Genomic DNA, 20,705 nt, shown 5'->3' with positions numbered 1-20,705 from the left:
ATAACCGAAACATTATTTTAGCCTTTTCTACGTGTAAACACACGCAGCTTCACAAATGAATGAGCGCGTGTTCCAATAAACGTTCATTCAAACAAACACGCTTCACAGGTTCCCGGCTCCTTCATCACATATATCGGATGCTGGAAACAATAAGCAGAGTTGTGTTTTGTGTACAAAAGAAAGGCTCGTTTCACCGACGCGGTCCTCCGCACGGCCGCGCAGTTCCCGGTGCTTCCAGCAGGGGGCAGCAGCAGCGGCGGAGACACGGAGCGGCTCCCCGGACCAGCGCGCTCTCTCTCCGAGGAAACAAACAAGACCGAGTCGGTGACGGCGTGTTTCAGCAGAGACCTCCACACGACGACGCGTGAGTCCTCCTCCTCACAGACCTCCTCCTCAGAGATCTCCTCCTCAGAGATCTCCTCTTTATTTGTTCTCGGTCGAAGCTTTGAACGAGTGATTTGAAGGCGGTGTGAGTGTTTCCTCTTTTGTTTGTCGGCTCGGGCCCCTCTGGAGGAGCTGGAGGAGCTCGGAGGAGCTGAGAGGAGCTGGAGGAGCTGAGAGGAGCTGGAGGAGCTGGAGGAGCTCGGAGGAGCTGAGAGGAGCTGGAGGAGCTGAGAGGAGCTGAGAGGAGCTGAGAGGAGCCATGTTGTTCTGTTGTTCCGAGTGTTTGGTTGATGTTACACACAACTTGGCCGCTAGCGCCTGTTAGCTCCTCCGTTAGCCTTCGTGGTTTTATTTGGCTCGTCGTGTTCAGAAAATGTTGTAATTCGAGCGGAGAACCTGATTCGTTCCGCCGGATGTGGAAGTTCACGTGTTTGCTGCCAAACGGGAACGAATCCGCGGATTTGACTTCGATGTTTCACCGACTCACAACAAACAACAGGCCCGCTGCGGGAGCGTTAGCTGGTAGCATTAGCTGGTAGCATTAGCTGGTAGCATTAGCGGTTAGCATTAGTTGTTAGCATTAGCGGTTAGCTTCGGAGATCGTGATCACTGCCGTGGACGAACGTTAGCTAGCATGTGTTGATGTGACGGGAAGACATTCAGACTTGAAGACATTAAAAGACTTGAAGACATTCAGACATTCAGACTTGAAGACTTGAAGACTTGAATGTCCCCCAGAGTTCCGACCTGCTCGACTCGAAGCTTCAGTCTGAACATCTGCGCAGAGATCCCGTTAAACAGGTTAGCTAACGTTAGCTCGCTCGTTAGCAGCGGACTCGCTGGCTCGGTTAGCTGGTCAGGCTAGCACACAATGAGCAGCCTGTTAGCCGGAACAGCGCGTGTGTGTTTATATATGTTTATATGTGTTTATATATGTTTATATGTGTTTATATATGTTTATATGTGTTTATATATGTTTATGTGTGTGTGTGTTTATTGAGCTGTTTAATCATCATCGTAGCGTTAGCCTTATGCTAACCAGCTAGCCGTGTTGCTCCTGAGCTAACGACGGCCATTAATCGTTTTGTTCCGTTTCATCAGAAAACTTCACGTCACTTCCGGTTCGACTTCAAAGAAGAGTTAGTTAGTATCAGAGTTAGTTAACATCTCGGAGTTAGTTAGTATCAGAGTTAGTTAACATCTCGGAGTTAGTTAACATCTCTGGAGTTAGTTAGTATCTCGGAGTTAGTTAACATCTCGGAGTTAGTTAGTATCGGAGTTAGTTAACATCTCTGGAGTTAGTTAGTATCTCGGAGTTAGTTAACATCTCGGAGTTAGTTAGTATCGGAGTTAGTTAACATCTCGCAGTTAGTTAGTATCGGAGTTAGTTAACATCTCTGGAGTTAGTTAGTATCTCGGAGTTAGTTAACATCTCGGAGTTAGTTAACATCTCTGGAGTTAGTTAGTATCTCGGAGTTAGTTAACATCTCGGAGTTAGTTAGTATCGGAGTTAGTTAACATCTCGCAGTTAGTTAGTATCGGAGTTAGTTAACATCTCGGAGTTATTTAACATCTCTGGAGTTAGTTACCATCTCGGGAGTTAGTTAGTGTCTCGTAGTTAGTTTGCAGCTCTGAGTTAGTTAACATCTTGGGAGTTCGTTAGCATCTCGGAGTTAGTTACCATCTCGGAGTTAGTTAGTATCTCGGAGTTAGTTAACATCTCAGACTTAGTTAGTATCGGAGTTAGTTAACATCTCGGAGTTATTTAACATCTCGGGAGTTAGTTACCATCTCGGGAGTTAGTTAGTATCTCGGAGTTAGTTTGCAGCTCTGAGTTAGTTAACATCTCGGGAGTTAGTTAACATCTCGGAGTTATTTAACATATCGGAGTTAGTTTGCAGCTCTGAGTTAGTTAACATCTTGGGAGTTCGTTAGCATCTCGGAGTTAGTTAACATCTCTGGAGTTAGTTACCATCTCGGGAGTTAGTTAACATCTCGGAGTTAGTTAGTATCTCGGAGTTAGTTGCGTCCCAGCGAAGAATTAAATTGTTCCGTTTAGATGAACGAGTTCCTCCTTTTCATCGGTTCTCCTTCAAAACAGGGTTTGTTTACAGGGCTTGTTTACAGGGTTTGTTTACAGGGTTTGTTTACAGGGCTTGTTTACAGGGTTTGTTTACAGGGTTTGTTTACAGACTCGCGGAGGAGTTTAAAGGCGACCATGGTCACATACTGAACATTGAAGCTTTCATTACAGAAACCTCATGTTGTTCCCACAAAGATTCACACAGTCATAAAAAGACATTTTAATCAAATAACTGACTGTTCTGTGTCATAGAGGAGCTGCAGTAGACTAGGAGACTATTCAGTCATTCTTATATAGATCTATATATATAGATATGTATATCTATATATGGTAAACACAGCAGAAAAAGCCTATATCTTTAAAAAAAAAAAAAAAAAAAAAAGACTATATATTTGTGTTTCTAAACTCAATACTGGTCAACTTGAGTGACGCCTACTTGTCTAAATAATCATGTTTTGTTTTTTTAGGCTTTCCCGTGGAATGAGCGTTCCATGCAGCATCCTAGGTATGAATGACGTGGCCTGGCAGGAGACAAGAGTTGGGATGCTGCATGCAAACGGTGCTCCCGAGTCCGGGGTTGTCCGAGTTCATGGCGGCGTGCCCCTAACTACGGTTGGTGGAGCTGGGCAGGTTCCTGGAGGACCACATTTACAGGGCATGGACAGGGGCGCTAACCCTACCCCAGGTACCCCGCAGCCTCCGCTGAGTGGAAGATCTCAGGATGACGCCACGGTCGGATACTTCTTTCAGAGGCAGCCTGGAGAGCAGCTTGTGGGTTGTACACCCAGCAAGCATCGCTGGCCAACTGGAGATGCCAATCATGTTGATCAGGTAAATAGGTCTAATCGGGAGACCAGCCATTGCAATGATATTTAATGTGGTGCAGGTTAGATGGACAGACATTCATCCCAAAGCCCCCACCAAGTTTCACTGAATGTTGTGTCAATTATTAAACCAGTTGTTTTTTGTTCACTTGTAATACTTTGTCAGTGGTGGTTTGACAGAGGACTTGTGAGCTTTTGTTTGTTTTGCTTCTGGGGCGATCAAAACAAAACATGAATAACCTGTGTGCTTTCTGTGGGTACATGTTCACAAGTTAGGACTGTTCCAACAGACGTTGAGGTACTGCCAACCCCAGGAGGCAATGAAATGAAGAAAATCTAAATGAACATGAATTCAAGAACGTGCTAATTCTAAATTGAACTCCGCTTGATACCTTGTTAATGGATTTGCACCTGCTCCATAGCATCGACTCGTTTAAGATGTTGTGTTTGACCAATAAATAACTACCATGATTATTACGGTTTAAGTTAAATCATCTAGATTAATTTATTCAACAAGTTTCACAAGATGAAATGGGACACAAAATATTGAAAATGCAAACATCAGAGTAAGTGCCTTTATCTTCCAAAGACTTCCTGTGTTGGATCCTCTTGTTTCTTTACTCGAGCTTACTCACTCCTCAGAGCAGAAAAAACAAAGCTGAAAGGTCTTTAAATAATGTTCCGCATATATACACACACCATTCAAAGTCATTTATCCCAGCACACACTTGGTGAGAGGTGGAGTACACACTGGACAGATCCCCAGTTCATCACAAGGTTTTGTTAAGAAAACAATAGCATTGCATTAGATTACTGCAACCTCCTCCTTTACAGCCACAAATCCTTGATCGGAGGGCTTTGGTCATTGTGTCAGCGCAGCAGGGGTGTGAGTCTCACCATGATAACGGACCCACAGTTGTAGTATGCTCTCTGACAGAATTATAAACTGTTGCGCAGTATTTTGGCATCTGATAATACAAAAAATCTGGATGTTTTTTTTACTCAGACCGGACTTCCTGGATTGGATTTGATCTTCTTATAAGCAATACACCCACTTCACCTATCCTGTAACGCCAGTAAACTATTTACAAAAAGGCCCCAACTGATTATAATATTTGAAGCTTGGATCTTCTGGGTACAAAGCATCACTGCAAAAAAAAAAAACACAATCTTCTGTGATATTCTGGTTGCTAACTTGTCGGGGGAAAAAAATGTTTTAAATGAGCTCACAAAGTATTCAGTTTCATGAATTTTCCCTACAGAGCAACAAGGTTAATCCTCTCTTTACAAATCTTCATTTGGGGTTTGTGCAAATTGTGTGTTTTAGATTTCTTTGTTTGGATCCAGTAACTGTGCAAAGGTCCCTGTTCCGTTTGTTTGTTGGGTCCCCATTCCCCAAGCATGTCGGAGACCTTTGCTCAACAGTCTCCATGTACACAGTTGAGTGGGCATAGTGTTGTTGCTTAGCTTGATGAAAAGAAAGATGCTTACTTAGAGGGAGCTTTTCTTGTCCAGAAAATTACAACTTTACTGCTCTTTTTTTTTTTTTTTTTGCGTTGCAGGTGATGAAAACACTTTAATAGTAAAGTCAGAGTGAACACCTTTTATATTTCACACGCTCTTACAATCGGGACTGTTCACTTTGAAATCCTATGTAAAATGTTCCTGTGCTGAGTAAAAGTCTTTTCTTGTCTGATCGACCATGTGAAATGATGCATTGACCATATTTCATATCAGGCTCTTTTTATTTCACAAAACCAACATGTTAATTAATGTAAAACTAATCAAAATAATTTGAATTGCCTGTCTCGTGGCCTTGTAACAAGTCCCTTTATAGCATTCTATTTACAGTCTAAGATTTTTATTCAAATAATGTTAAATTAAATCTAGTTCATGAATTGTATCTCAAAAACCTTTTTCTTTCCTTTGTCTCAGGTCCGTGCTGCGGATGAGATGAACTATGACTTTCAAGCTCTTGCTTTAGAATCAAGGGGGATGGGAGAGGTAAGAGATTTTCTTCCCTGGCATTAGTCCTTTTCCACACTCTTGTACAGTGTTCAGTCAAGTTGAATATATGTTGGCATGAAAAGTGCCTTTTACACATCTGTATCTGTGTTTCGGAGAACATATTATTGCTACCCCCGACTAAAGATTGACCTGTTAGACTAGTAGTTGGTCTTGGTTAAAGCTAATAAATCCAATAGTGGACTAGTCATCACACAGGACTGAGAAAGTTGAATAATGACAACCATAGGCATATAATGTTCGGTTGACAGCCCTCAACTTTAATGGAAATTTCACTGGACCAAACTACCTGGGAGCTTCACGCTTGCATTCAATAAAACCAATTAGAACGGTGTGAGTTGACAGTGAGATTGAATGCCATTCACAAAGTTTCGGCCCAGCTTTACACATGCTACAGCCGACACGAAGACCAGTGTTTTGCCAAAACGTTGTGGGCGGAACTTAAAATTTTGGTTCTAACTGTGCGAGTATGTGGACATGGAGATTATTCTGGTAGTAATCCACTGGATTACTGCGCAGATCAGACTGGGGAAGTTGTATATCGAAGTCCACACCTCTAGTTTTTAATAGTGGTGTATTTCAAATACCACATAGAACTATGTCATGCAGTATTGTTAGAATTGCTGAGAAAATACAAATGTGTATTTTTTTTTTATTATTATTATTATTATTATTATATAGCTTTTGCCAGCGAAGAAGCTCTGGGATTCTGATGAGTTGGCCAAGGACGGAAGGAAAGGGATGCTTCTTGGAGAGGAGTGGAGGGACAACGCATGGGGATCATCTCGTAAGTATCTTCTATATCTTTGTCAATATTCATTTAACTTGTTTTTTTTCGAAAGGATTTATTATTTAATTTTGCTAAATGGAATTTATTCCAGTTTGTTAATTGGGAATAACCCACAGGTTGCATGGTTGCCTTTATGTAACCTGGTTTTTACCCAGATATACCTTTAAAAAATATATATATATTTATATTGTTGGAACTAGTAGAGAGAGAAAAAGTAAGTACACTCTTTATAATGATGTACATTTATGTATACATTGGTCAGATCTTGATCAGAGTTGTGGTCAGGTAGGGCGTTAAAAGTAGCATCATTCAATAGGTGAAGTACGTTGGTGGGAGCATCATGATGTTGGGCTGCTTCTGAATTTGGACATCTTGCCATCATCAAGGGAAAATAAATTCCTAAGAGCCCAGTCCGTAACCCAATCGATTTGGTGTTGAATTACGTCAAGAGCTGTTTACACCAAACATCCCAAGAATAATGTTGGGTTGAAGCTGTCCAGGAAGAACGAACGGTCCAAACTTCCTCCTGAATGTTGTGCAGCTTGATGCACAGCTACAGAAAGCATTTGAGAATATTGCTGCCACTCCTCAGTACATCTAAGGATTCACTTACTTGTTCCACCTGCACTGAATGGTTAATGGATGTGTTCCATTAAGACACCAATTAATTCAATTGTTGTTGTTGTTGTTGTTAACTTAAGCCATGTTTGTCTTTACTTTAGACTCGGATGAAAATCAGATGTCATTTTATGACCTATGAATGCATCAGATAACTGCACAGGGTTCACCTCTCTTACCACTGTATTTGATTACGGCTTTTCATTCAGATCATTCAGTGTCTCAGCCGATCATGGTACAGCGGCGACCAGGCCAGGGTTTCCATGGGAATGGTGACGCGAATTCTGTGCTTTCACCTCGCTCAGAAGGCGGAGGCCTGGGGGTGAGCATGGTGGAGTACGTCCTGAGCTCCTCTCCCGGTGACAAGATGGATGGTCGCTACAGAAACGGTGGCTATGTAAGTCAGTCCTCTCTTTGCCTGGCATATTCTAACTTCATCCTCAAGTTTGGTCGATAGTCTTACTTGGTCTTTTTTCATGAATACAGGGCGGAGGAGATGCTGACCAGGATGGGAGAGAGAAGAGTGATGCACAAGAGAAGGTCTCGCCCTTTGAAGAAGACAAGAGCCCAGAGATGAAGGTGGGAGAGGAGAGTGATGCTGCAAAAGCCAATGGAAGAGGTCTACTAAACGGCATGGACAGAGACGGCAAAGATTTCAAGTAGGTCTTCCTTTTACAGTAACATAAAGAGAACAGATGGAAGTTGTTTAATGCTTTATAACTATGGTGCCTTTCAATTGAAACTCTGAGCTGTAACTTTGTTGATGTTTTTTTTTATCCCCTTTTCTGTACTGGCTCTTTTACATAACTGTACTCTTGACACATTTTAGCATTGTAGTTCAAAACAATGAAGCCTAGACATATTGAAAAAGTCCAACTGAGTTGGGAAATATACATGCAAAGGCTTATAGTCTCATTGGCGTAGCTAGACTTCCTGTGTGAGGCTAATTTTTGTATGAATATGGTTTACATGCTGATGCTTACATTCTTTGCTTCCCAGTCCAACCCCTGGAAGCCGTCAAGCTTCTCCTACTGAGGCTGTGGAGAGGATGGGTCCCAATCAGACAGGTTTAGAGATGATGGGACAGCACCACCCCCATGTCCTCCAACAACAGCACCCCGCCCAAAACAAGGTCCAAGCTGAGGACTTCCAGAACCAGGAGGCCCAGAACATGGGAGGCATGGAGCAGCAAGCCGGTGTGGAGTCCTTACAGTTCGATTATGCAGGGAACCAGATTCAGGTGGACTCTTCCGGGACTCCAGTTGGATTGTTTGACTACAGCTCTCAGCAGCAGGTATGTTGAAGCACAAAACTTATTTAATATACAACTATAAGATTGTCCAATAGGTTGTGGTTTTTTATTTGGTATGTTGTTTGTTGTTGTTGTTGTTTTTACAGTTGTTCCAGAGATCTAATGCCCTGACTGTTCAGCAGCTCACTGCAGCTCAGCAACAACAATACGCCCTGGCTGCAGCTCAGCAGCAACATCTCGGTAAGACAGGCTCTTTGTGTAGTACAGTGTGTCATGTAATACATTCAAACTACTTTGTGTCTTAAGTTGTCTCTATCTGTTTGAGTTGCATTGGCTTTTAAATGAGATTTGATATGAAAATTTGAATGACTTTACTCTTCCTCATTTTACTCAGCTGGCCTTGCTCCTGCATTTGTGCCAAATCCTTACATTATTAATGCTGGGCCCCCTGGAACTGACCCCTATACTGCTGCTGGGCTGGCAGCAGCAGCCACGCTTGCAGGTGATCATACAGCACATGCACAGCACACCTTTTTCACTCATGAAGCTAATGTGCCAAGTTCTGGGAAACCTTCTCTTTTAATCTGTTGTGTAAAATGTAACAAATCTTTCTCTCAGGCCCCACAGTTGTTCCACCGCAGTACTATGGTGTTCCTTGGGGTGTGTACCCAGCCAATTTATTCCAACAACAGGCTGCATCTTCTGCCAATCACTCAGCTAATCAGCAAGCATCCAATCAGGGACCAGGACCTGGCCAACAGCAGGTAGGAATGGTTTACATATTTAACCCAGCCGCTTTCTCACACATTTTGTCCAAGTTGAAATATTGTTTTCATTTATCATCTTGCCCTGTGTGATTTTATATGAATGTTGTGCTTCAGGGTGCTTTTTTAGTAAAACTTTTTATAATGTATGTGAAGACCATGTTCTCTCATGCAACAAAAAAAACAAACAAAAAAAAAAAAAAAACAGAAGGGCCCATGAATACTCAAAATATTTGTTAAATTTAGAATAGTTTTGTCTTTGTATCTTTGGGTTCAAAGTGAGTAGTCTTGATTGAAAAAAAAATATATTTCACATTATTCTTGTGCACCCATCAATTACATTCAAAATGTGGTAATTGTTCTCAGGTTGTTTGTTTATGTTGCCAGGCAACTGTCAAATCTGAACAAGCCAAACAGACTTTTCTGGTGAAGCACATGAGCTGTTCCTCATTTAGTCACATGTATTTACAAAAAATGTTTTAAAACCAAGTTGAGAGAGGCACTGATTGCAGAATACACCTGATGACTTTTGTTGCTGTACAATGCAGTGTTGGTGTGATCGTATCTTTACCATTTTCTCAAGGTGATGCGCACGGGAAACAACCAGCGACCTCTTACGCCTGGACAAGGCCAACAGAGTCAGCAGGAATCTTTAGCTGCAGCAGCTGCTGCAAATCCTGCATTGGCATATGCAGGAATGTCCGGTTAGTAGAAGACTTCACACAACCACCATACCACAATTTAGCAAAAGACAGTAACAGCCAAATTATCTTTATTGTTTGATGTTAGGTGTTTTTTGTGTGTTTTTTTTTTTCAATTTACTTACATTTATTTTTATTTATAACATTTGACACAATCATCCTCAATTCAATTCCCAATCCTCCATCCAGAAAGGAATTTTTAAAGATATTGAGAAGTAATGTAGTCATCTGTTTGAAATTTATTGTATAGTAATATTAGTAATGTAGTCATCTGTAAGTACTGACTGCTCTTGATCCCTCTCGCCTCAGGTTATCAGGTATTGGCGCCTGCAGCCTACTATGACCAGACTGGAGCCCTGGTGATGGGCCCCGGTGCCCGAACTGGTCTTGGTGGGCCTGTTCGTCTAGTCCAGACCCCTCTCCTTATCAACCCTGCCGCAGCACAGGCTGGTAAGAACTAATCTAGTGCATTATAGATAATTTTGTGGATGCTGGGAATCATTAATATTTCAAATCCCATCTGTAGCCATTCAATCAATTTAAGGATTTAAAACTTGGGAATGACACCCATCCACTCCTCCCTCCTCTTCCTTGAGTCGTACCCCCTACCTCACCTACCTCACACTCTTCCCTTCTCTCCATCAGCCGCAGCAGCAGCGTCTGCATCTGGCTCCGGTAACAACATGTCTGGTCCTCCAGCCAACGGCATGTACCGCTCAATGCCTCAGCCCCAGCAGCAGCAGCAGCAGCAGCAGGCTCCCCCACCCAGCAGTGGCCTGCCCTCCAGCTCATTCTACGGCTCTGGATCTGTCCCGAACACCTCCCAGAGCAGCTCCCTCTTCTCACACACTTCTGCTGCCCCACCACCACAAAGCTCGTCCCTGGGCTTCAGCAGCACTGGCGGTTCTCTGGGTGTCGGCCTGGCCTCTGCTCTTGGAGGCTTTGGTTCTTCTGGTCAGTGGTTAATCTACAAACTACGTAAAGAAAGACACAGTTTTGTTTTTTTTAAGTTTCTCTGATTACTATCTTAATATATTTTGGTTCGCAGATTACATTGCGCCTCTTTCTTAAACTGGTTCTTGATGATCTTTCTTGCAGTATCCAGCTCTACCAGTAGCAGTGTATCTCGCAGGGACTCCCTGTTGGCAAGTTCTGACCTATACAAACGCGGTGGCAGCAGTTTAACTCCCATTGGCCAGCCGTTTTACAACAGCCTGGGTTACTCCTCTTCACCAAGCCCCATTGGCCTGACACCAGGTCACTCCCCACTAACTCCTCCACCTTCTCTGCCCTCCTCTCATGGATCCACTTCCAGCCTTCATCTAGGTAAGCTTAAAGATCCCTAACAAACATGGTTTATGGCCGATTTCCAAAACATCACAAAGTTGAATTACCCAGTTATGATTTTTTTTTTTTTTTAATGACATGTACTACTACTCCTCCTCCTCCTCCTCCTCCTTTAAGAAATCTTTGTATATGTAATATTCAGTATTAGTAATAAATAAAAAAAATCCCCCCAAAAAAATCGCAATGTATGTGTGCTCAGGGTATAACTTTCCACATCATCCTTGTGTACGTTGGATTTCTGACCACAATTAGGTTTGCTCAACACGGGAGTCAGACAGCCATACTTGTCTTTGTCTTAAACTCAGATTTTAGGTGAGCATAGAGAACCTTTACTCCCTCATTTGATGAATGTGAAAACAACTTTCAAGTGTCAATATCTGTGCACATACCGTACACTATTCATTTATTCATCATAGAGGAGGAAATGTATTTTTACACAGAGCCTCGTCGGGTTGATTTTGTTCCCCAACCCTCACTTTGAAATTGATTTGAGCACATATTTTAATGGTAACATTATGTTGTCAGTTTGAATGTTAAATTTATTTGGGTTCACTCACTATTCAGGACCACAAAAAATGTCCTGTTATATTTGACATTTTATTGAAAATCACAACAATGTCCTATCATAATGTGTATCACTGTGTAATCCAGGTGGCCTGACAAATGGCAGCGGGCGTTACATTTCTGCAGCTCCTGGAGCTGAAGCCAAATACCGGAGCACCGGTGGCACGTCCAGTCTGTTCAATTCCAGCAGCCAGCTGTTCCCTCCCTCTCGGCCCCGCTACAGTCGCTCTGATGTCATGCCGTCCGGACGCAGCCGCCTACTGGAAGACTTTAGGAACAACCGCTTCCCGAACCTTCAACTTCGTGACCTGCCGGGACACATGGTTGAGTTCTCTCAAGACCAGCATGGATCCAGGTAACCGATCTGCTTTCTGGATTAAAAATGCCACTTTAGTATCGAATCTCCAAGTTTTAGATCTCACAAAATGTTAAACTTACTAAAAGCGTAAATTGTGTTGAACTGAAATCTGACTTATTTCTTTATTCTCTCTCAACCCTTTGTTGCAATCTCGTCCTTCTAGATTCATCCAACAGAAGCTAGAGAGGGCCACTCCTGCTGAGAGGCAGATGGTGTTTGGAGAGATTCTGCAAGCGGCATACCAACTGATGACTGATGTATTTGGGAACTATGTCATCCAAAAGTTCTTTGAGGTTGGGACTCTTTAATATTTTGTCCTAGTACCTTTTCTCTACCGCACAATATATACTATAAAAGAGCTTACTTTCTTCAGCATGTATGCAAAATGTTTTGTGTTTGGTGTCATGCAGTTTGGAAGTGCAGATCAGAAGCTGGCTTTGGCAACACGTATTCGTGGGCACGTCCTCCCGCTGGCTTTGCAGATGTATGGTTGCAGGGTCATTCAAAAAGCCTTGGAGTCCATTTCCTCAGACCAGCAGGTAATTGTAAGTGAGATTTCACTACTTTTAACAGTTGTTACTTTTCAGTGTCTCATCAATCCAACATTTTTAAAACATTCAATTAAAACACGGTGACAATTTCACCTCCATTGCCTAATCTCTTCCTTTCAGAGCGACATTGTCCGTGAGCTGGACGGCCACGTGTTGAAGTGCGTGAAGGACCAGAATGGGAACCATGTGGTGCAGAAGTGCATTGAATGCGTCCAGCCTCAGGCGCTTCAGTTCATTATTGATGCCTTCCAGGGACAGGTGGGTTTGTCATTATGAGAAATGGCTCCAGTGCGAGTAATTGTTTTGATAACCTACATTTGAGCAGTCGGAAGTGGAAATTGAAATTATTATTCATTATTCCTGTATCTAAATTCACTTTGGTTTATGTTGTTTTCTTGCCTATTTAGTTTTAACTTGTTGTCCTTATGTACCGTTTGTTTGATAGTTCTTTAGTGTTGTTGACATAAAAGGTTTTCTAATAAAAGAATCAGTCTGAGGCTAAAAATGGAGATGAGGTGCATCATCAGGTTCCCCTTTAATCCAGTTCAGTGCAGCACTATTATTGTAGTTGCTGTGAAACTGCCTCTGTATTGATCTGTTCTCGCTTTTACCTCATTTTGCAGGTGTTTGTGCTTTCCACACATCCCTATGGCTGCAGAGTTATCCAAAGGATTTTGGAGCACTGCACCCAGGAGCAAACTCTGCCCATTCTGGAGGAGCTGCATCAGCACTCTGAACAGCTGGGCCAGGTGAGCACATCTGTCTGTCTGCCATTTCAAAACCCACACTGATTACAGATGTAATTTTAATGTTTCCTAGATGTGACTGCTCACTGTTGAGATGTGTCTCGTGTATTTGCATGTCTCCTTCATGTTTGAACATTTCATATTTTTAGCCTGTCATTGTTCCTGTGTAGTTGTGGTCTGCTAAGTGTAAAGTGTAAGGATGAATGTAATTGTACTGTTAGCTGTCATTACATCTGGCATATGTGATTATTTAAACATCCACCCTGCCCCCTCACTTATTCCATCTAGAAATATCAAGGCGTATCATTGGAGATGACACCCAAAACATATTATACAGTGTCCCGTGATGCACTGTTCAAGGTCAGAGCAATTTGCCTCTCTCGCAGATGTCCCCGTGCTCCCTTCCTATTTCCTCTTCTTTTTTTTTTTCTTTTTTTTTTTTAATATATCTTTTCTTCTGTAAAGAATCTAATTTAACATTTAGATAGCTGTCCAACTCTGAACTTTTACAGGCCTTTCCTAACCCACTGAGCCGCCTCTTCCTGCCTTTACCCCACTCTTGCTTTATGCCACCGAGGATTCACAAGTCTTATCTGCTGGCTGATGAGCCCTCTTTTGCCTGCAGCGTTTTCTGATCAATCTGTTTTTCTCTTTTTGGCTTCATTTCACTGAAATTGTAATTGTTTGATAAAAGTTTTCTGACTTTGAAACTCATTGGACAAACAAATTGATAATAAGTAGTGCTTAAAGCACTTCACCTTACGGTCCGAGAGCAGCATAATGCTGGTTCTTGTTAAAACAGATTGACAGGAAAAGGATTTGTCGGCAAATACTTTAAAGTAAAGGTGGAGATCACATTACCTATTTAACAAGATTGACAATTGAATGCTGTTATTTGTTGCTTGGTCAGGTGAGTTCTTGTCTCCACCTTGTCACACTAAAATTACACCCATAACTGTCTATCACCCATTTCTGAAGGGGCAAAGATGCTATTGGTTGTGTTGTCTGGTCAACAACGCTCCAAACCAGCAGCATCTCTTTTGTCTGACCTTCCGCAGTGATGGCGTAAGGGTATTTGCAACACTACAAGTGGGGGTGTCACTCATTCGTCGGCCTTTCATCGTAGAGATGCATGATTATCTCGCACCAATTAAGACCAGTGGTGAAACTAGTGCATGAGTATCAATCAGATTAAAGGGTGTCTCACTGATTCTTTATGCTCAATAGTGTAACTGTTGAAATGGCTTTACTCTGGTATTACCCCTCCGCTGCCTCCTGCAGGATCAGTACGGTAACTACGTCATTCAGCACGTGTTGGAACACGGCAGGCCAGAAGACAAGAGCAAGATAGTGGCGGAGGTTCGCGGGAAGGTTCTTCTTCTGAGCCAGCATAAATTTGCAAGGTAAGTTTTCATGTCCTGGGAGAGAAGCTGATTTTGTCGAGGACAACCTTTTACCTGTATATGCTTACAGATGTTTCATGAATCCATACACAATCACTTATTTATGTATTACATAGCAGACTCGACTATATGTTGCTACAAATTTTAGTATCCCGAACACTGTAACCAGAAACTTTAATACGACACGTGCAACAATGTTATGACGTACTCCAAGTTGACCACAAGCACATGACACGCTGTAGCGAAAAAATTTCCCCTCTGGGATTCATAAAGTAAATACCTACCTACCATACCTACCTACCTACCTGACAGGCTCAAGCTTAAGGTAACAAGCAGGTGAACGGTGTTATGAGTCAGTATGGCATGACACGACATGTTCCCAGAGTCTGTGCGAAGAGGCAAATTAGTATTACTCGTATTTAAAATGGTCTTAAAACTCTGGGACATTTTACATTTTTTACTACCTGAATTTAATTCACTCATAACAAATTAGTTAAACTGAATTTTTTTTTTTGTAGGTAAAATGTGCAGTGTAAAGGTCACAAACACCAACAATGAACAAGTAAATTGTACACAATCATATCAACTGATCTAATTAACTTGGATTACAGGACACCTCATTTTGTTTGGGTTCCCCCTAATCTTTGTCATACGGCTTTAAGTCCTGCCGTTGCCCTGCCGCTCCTCCGTAAACATCAAAAAAGGAACAAAAATGTATTTCCAATATGCCTTGCGTTCTCATTAGTTTATACACACTCCATGTCAGGTCCCAAATACAACACACAAAATCGTATTCCTAAACAAAGGAACGGCACTCTTGGTTATCTGGTAGGAACACTGATATTAATCATGGTCCCTGACCGGCCATCTCTCTGACTCCATCCGCTCAGTTCTGAACTCGTGAGTAACCGTAGCTTGTTTTTCCTCAGTAATGTCGTGGAGAAGTGTGTGATCCACTCTTCGCGTGCGGAGAGAGCTCTGCTGATTGACGAAGTGTGCTGCCAGAAAGACGGGCCCCACAGCGCCTTGTACACCATGATGAAGGACCAGTACGCCAACTACGTCGTCCAAAGAATGATTGACATGGCAGAACCTGCTCAGCGTAAAATCATCATGCACAAGGTGAGTCCATCACTAACCTTTTCAAAAGTTACAGGTTGTTTTCAAACACAGATGTTTCATATTTTGCCTCTCAGATGTGTTGATATAAATTCAAGTCAGCCTTTTCAGATGAGGCCAGATCGACTTGAATTTGCTGACCTTCTCTTCTTTCTTAGATCCGGCCTCACATTGCCACTTTGCGCAAGTACACCTACGGGAAGCACATTCTGGCCAAGCTCGAAAAGTACTACATGAAGAGCGGATCGGAACTGGGTCCCATCGGTGGCCCCACGAATGGCCTCATGTAGTCGCGTTGAGTCACGTTCCCCTGAAGAAGTGGAGGAAGTAGGAGCCCCAAACCCCCCTGTTCTGTGAGAGATGCTCCTTAGCCATAGAGGTTAGCCTTCGACGCCCTCTGTCATCCCATTTTTGGGGGGAATTACCAAAAAAAAAAGAAGAGAAAAAAGACAAGTCAACTTCACCTAAGAACGCTGTGACAACTGACCCCTGCCACTCTGCCACTCCTGATGCAGGCCCCCAGCGTGGCCCCCGGCGTGGCCCCCGGCGTGGCCCCCGGCGTGGCCCCCGGCGTGGCCCCCAGGGGACGCACAGTCAGCAGGCTGGTTTTTTTTCTTTTGTTTTGTTTTGTTTTCTTCTCCTGGGTAAAGCACAAGCCCATTGTTAATGATGTAATTGATGTATTTGACTGGTTTTCATATTATCTTGTACATTTAGTTTTTTACCTTGTAAATTCTCTGTAGAAAAAAAACAACTTATTACACATTTGCTGAAATTTAAAATTCTTACAATTAACACCAGCAAGTGACTTTCTAAGGCTAAACTGAGTGATCCTTTTAAAATACAATTCCATCTGTTTTTGTAACACAACTTATTATGTCAGCTGTTCTAATTAAGTCCAGGCAATTGAATATTATATTTGTATATTATCCCACGCACAGTAACGTGTTTTCCCATGCCAAAGCAGCTGATGGATAAGTTTTCGAATAGCACTACATAGTATGGATGGATATAAACGCCGCCGTCCACGGGCGAGTACTATGTGTCACGTGCCACAGTCACGCAGAGGTCTTCAAGACTGGTTTGCTAGCTTTGGCTGTGGGGATTGGTGCTTTAGTCTCGGGTAGTGTTTTCCAATGGTGGCTTTTTCTTGCCTCCTATTCCAGACTTGGTGGGAGCGTATGTTTACCCCAGCAGCTCACAGTATGCCAGATGTTTCGGTACTATCTATTACAGACCGGCAAACCTGAGCGGCTGCATCCGCTGAGCCCCATTTGAGCCGTCTTACTTTCCCTCATCCAGGTGATCACTTGGGGTTTACGCAAGAAAAACGCCACCGTGAACTTCTAGAAGCAGAGCATGAGGTTTGGTTGTACAGCGGGCGTGTGACCTGGTTTAATCTTAACGTGAAATGACCATAGGTGGGGTGGGGGCTTTTTGTGGGGATAGTGGGGGCGGGAGCGGGGTATGCGTTGGCATGCTGTGACAGGTTTTAATCCTTGGAATGATTTTTTTCTTTTTCATGTTTTGTGTAACATCTTATCTGTCTTGTAGTTTGAGATGAACACTGCCCTAGAAAAACGGTATCTTTATGTACTGAATAATCATCTCTTGCGTAGAAATAGTTTAGCAATGTATAGCATCTTTATGTATGAGTAAATTGTTGCTTTTGGGTTTAGGGGGGCTTGCAGCAATGATGGGACCCCCACCGCCTGAAGGTCAGAGCAGTCCAGAAAAAATGTTGTGGAGTTTATCCCAGTAAATGAACTAGAACTAGAGGCATACGTTGAAGAAAGGGATGTTGAAAGAACCTTTTTTTTAATGGTTCTGTTTTTGTTTATACATTTGTTTTCTTTTTGGTTGGTTATGCAAGTGCATTGATGGAGGCTGGTGGGGCCATCAAAAGCTATACAATTCACCTGTAATGCTCGTAGTGATGGCTTCTTTGCTTCATATGAATTGTAGAATACATGTAGTATATGTGCAGTTAATAAGTGTAAGATTATTAGTTTAACTGAAAAAAATGTCTAGTCGTGGTGTTTGACAGGCCTTGCTCTAAATTTGTAGTGATGCTTTTATTTCGTCTGTACAGTTGTACATTTGTAAACGTTTATGCTGTAAATGGGATGTCTTTTACACTTTTTGGGGAGAAAAAGGCAAAAATGTGCATTTAGATGTGTGTATATTCATCACTCCTTTCCCCTTGAATATAATGTATACAGTTTTATTTGATCAAGTGTTATTTTAAAGAAAAAAAATCTTTATGGCTTCACAATCTGGCAAGGTTTTTGTTTTTAATCTGTTATGTGAAAGGCCAGCCTCTATTTGTACTGAAGCTGTAACATCCACTGTTGATAGTCTTTCTGAAGTGTGACAGTTTAAAAAGGAAAAGTAAAACACTCTGTACTAAAAATGAGGCTGCATTTAGTCCTCTCTGCTACCATGGAAACTTCACAGGATATGACAAGAATTATTTTTGTACAGAAGAGTGCTGTATTTTGGAACAGCCGACTACCTTGTAAGCAAAAGCAATGTAAAATATTGTCAATTATATAAATATGAACATATGAGTTTTGTCACACTGTCAAAGTCATGTACATTTTCAGGTGGCCTTATGTACATTTCCAGATGTTAGATGAAGAAAACAAACTCATTTTTGGAAGCAGAATTGTGACTATGTATGATTAAACTGTTCTTCTAACATTTGAGCTGCATTGTTGTGCTTTTTCTCATGTTTGATTTTGTGGTAACGATTAAAGTCGTTTTCAGAAACAGGAATTAAATTAATTCTACTATCTGTGCCGGAAATAGTTCACGTGTAATTTACTACATTTCAGAAGAAATGAAGTGTACAGTGGGTACGGAAAGTATTCAGACCCCTTTACATTTTTCACTCTTTGTTTCATTGCAGCCATTTGCTAAAATCAAAAAAGTTCATTTTATTTCTCATTAATGTACACTCAGCACCCCATCTTGACAGAAAAAAACAGAAATGTAGAAATTTGTGCAAATTTATGAAAAAAGAAAAACTGAAATATCACATGGTCATAAGTATTCAGACCCTTTGCTGTGACACTCATATTTAACTCACATGCTGTCCATTTCTTCTGATCCTCCTTGAGATGGTTCTACTCCTTCATTGGAGTCCAGCTGTGTTTAATTAAACTGATTGGACTTGATTAGGAAAGGCACACACCTGTCTATATAAGACCTTACAGCTCACAGTGCATGTCAGAGCAAATGAGAATCATGAGGTCGAAGGAACTGTCCAAGGAGCTCAGAGACAGAATTGTGGCAAGGCACAGATCTGGCCAAGGTTACAACATAATTTCTGCAGCACTCAAGGTTCCTAAGAGCACAGTGGCCTCCATAATCCTTAAATGGAAGAAGTTTGGGACGACCAGAACTCTTTCTAGACCTGGCCGTCCAGCCAAACTGAGCAATCGTGGGAGAAGAGCCTTGGTGAGAGAGGTAAAGAAGAACCCAAAGATCACTGTGGCTGAGCTCCAGAGATGCAGTAGGGAGATGGGAGAAAGTTCCACAAAGTCAACTATCACTGCAGCCCTCCACCAGTCGGGGCTTTATGGCAGAGTGGCCCGACGGAAGCCTCTCCTCAGTGCAAGACATATGAAAGCCCGCATAGAGTTTGACAAAAAACACATGAAGGACTCCCAGACTATGAGAAATAAGATTCTCTGGTCTGATGAGACCAAGATTGAACTTTTTGGCGTTAATTCTAAGCGGTATGTGTGGAGAAAACCAGGCACTGCTCATCACCTGCCCAATACAATCCCAACAGTGAAACATGGTGGTGGCAGCATCATGCTATGGGGGTGTTTTTCAGCTGCAGGGACAGGACGACCGGTTGCAATTGAAGGAAAGATGAATGCGGCCAAGTACAGAGATATCCTGGAAGAAAACCTCTTCCAGAGTGCTCTGGACCTCAGACTGGGCCGGAGGTTCACCTTCCAACAAGACAATGACCCGAAGCACACAGCTAAAATAACAAAGGAGTGGCTTCGGAACAACTCTGTGACCATTCTTGACTGGCCCAGCCAGAGCCCTGACCTAAACCCAATTGAGCATCTCTGGAGAGACCTGAAAATGGCTGTCCACCAACGTTCACCATCCAACCTGACGGAACTGGAGAGGATCTGCAAGGAAGAATGGCAGAGGATCCCCAAATCCAGGTGTGAAAAGCTTGTTGCATCATTCCCAAGAAGACTCGTGGCTGTACGAGCTCAAAAGGGTGCTTCTACTCAATACTGAGCAAAGGGTCTGAATACTTATGACCATGTGATATTTCAGGTTTTCTTTTTTAATAAATTTGCACAAATTTCTACATTTCTGTTTTTTTCTGTCAAGATGGGGTGCTGAGTGTACATTAATGAGAAATAAAATGAACTTTTTTGATTTTAGCAAATGGCTGCAATGAAACAAAGAGTGAAAAATTTAAAGGGGTCTGAATACTTTCCGTATCCACTGTAGGTTTGTGCTTTTAACAAGGATACTTACTTTTCAGTTTATGATTCTACAGCCTAAACCCAAAACACAGCTTATAAAATTTGCTTTTATACAGATCAAATGACCTAATACAAAACTAAGTTTCCCCAGCACATTACATTAATGCAAATACCACATTAAAACCGTGTGAAATTGGTCAATCTGCATAACTTTTAATGCTTCTTGTAAGCAGACTCTTGAATATTGTACTCGGAGTACATGGTGGTATTTTATTTCTGAAGTCAGTGAGCGCTTAATATGAACCAACATCTTCCTGAGCCCGTTTCACAAACTACAAAGTATGTAGTCGACAATGCCTTGTGGATTTTGGTGTCTCAGACTGTTTTTATCCGCTTGAAGTGTTCAACTAAAATGATTTAATGGAAAACAATTAAATTGCATGCAATTTTGTGTAACAAATAGTATCCATTTGTTTTCTCTCGTTTACTACCAAGATAATCAATTTGCAAGATAACCTATTTGCGTCCCACCTGAGACTAAGGTGTTACCGAGCCCCATGTTGAGAAACCACAGGTGGAATTATTATTATTATTATTGTTATTATTGTTATTATTTTAAGGATGTCAGTTGTTAAGCTGTGTTACCTGTTATCAGCAGGACATCATAATGTCCTGGTTTTATAGATGGGCGGATCTTTGCAGCCCGTCCCGTC

The 20,705-nt window shown here is 42.0% G+C and overlaps 1 protein-coding gene across 6 annotated transcripts; it reads left to right on the top strand.

The window, feature by feature from the left end:
• The first annotated feature begins 246 nt into the window (after positions 1–246).
• On the top strand, positions 247–16,957 carry pum2 (pumilio RNA-binding family member 2). 6 transcript variants are annotated; one of them, XM_069158082.1, is made up of 23 exons: positions 247–364; positions 2,935–3,298; positions 5,227–5,295; positions 5,998–6,103; positions 7,030–7,121; positions 7,211–7,383; positions 7,724–8,018; positions 8,123–8,216; positions 8,371–8,478; positions 8,595–8,740; positions 9,324–9,444; positions 9,751–9,891; positions 10,087–10,395; positions 10,540–10,767; positions 11,440–11,707; positions 11,874–12,003; positions 12,121–12,255; positions 12,382–12,519; positions 12,885–13,010; positions 13,296–13,367; positions 14,289–14,410; positions 15,340–15,532; positions 15,688–16,957. In XM_069158082.1, exons 2-23 carry the CDS (start codon positions 2,948–2,950, stop codon positions 15,817–15,819), a joined length of 3,549 nt encoding a protein of 1,182 aa, XP_069014183.1. In that variant the 5' UTR covers positions 247–364; positions 2,935–2,947; the 3' UTR covers positions 15,820–16,957. The 6 variants fall into 6 exon arrangements, with proteins under 6 accessions (XP_069014183.1, XP_069014180.1, XP_069014179.1 ...); XM_069158079.1 differs by having other exon boundaries at positions 6,934–7,121; positions 12,121–12,249; XM_069158078.1 differs by having other exon boundaries at positions 6,934–7,121.
• The last annotated feature ends 3,748 nt before the right edge of the window (positions 16,958–20,705 follow it).

Source organism: Embiotoca jacksoni, unplaced genomic scaffold (assembly GCF_022577435.1).
Source record: "Embiotoca jacksoni isolate LCO1_2020_lvr unplaced genomic scaffold, fEmbJac1.0.p SCAF_23, whole genome shotgun sequence".
Taxonomy (NCBI): Eukaryota; Metazoa; Chordata; class Actinopteri; family Embiotocidae; genus Embiotoca; species Embiotoca jacksoni.
The sequence above is the reverse complement of the archived record's forward strand: the minus strand, read 5'-3'. Positions and strand labels throughout refer to the sequence as shown.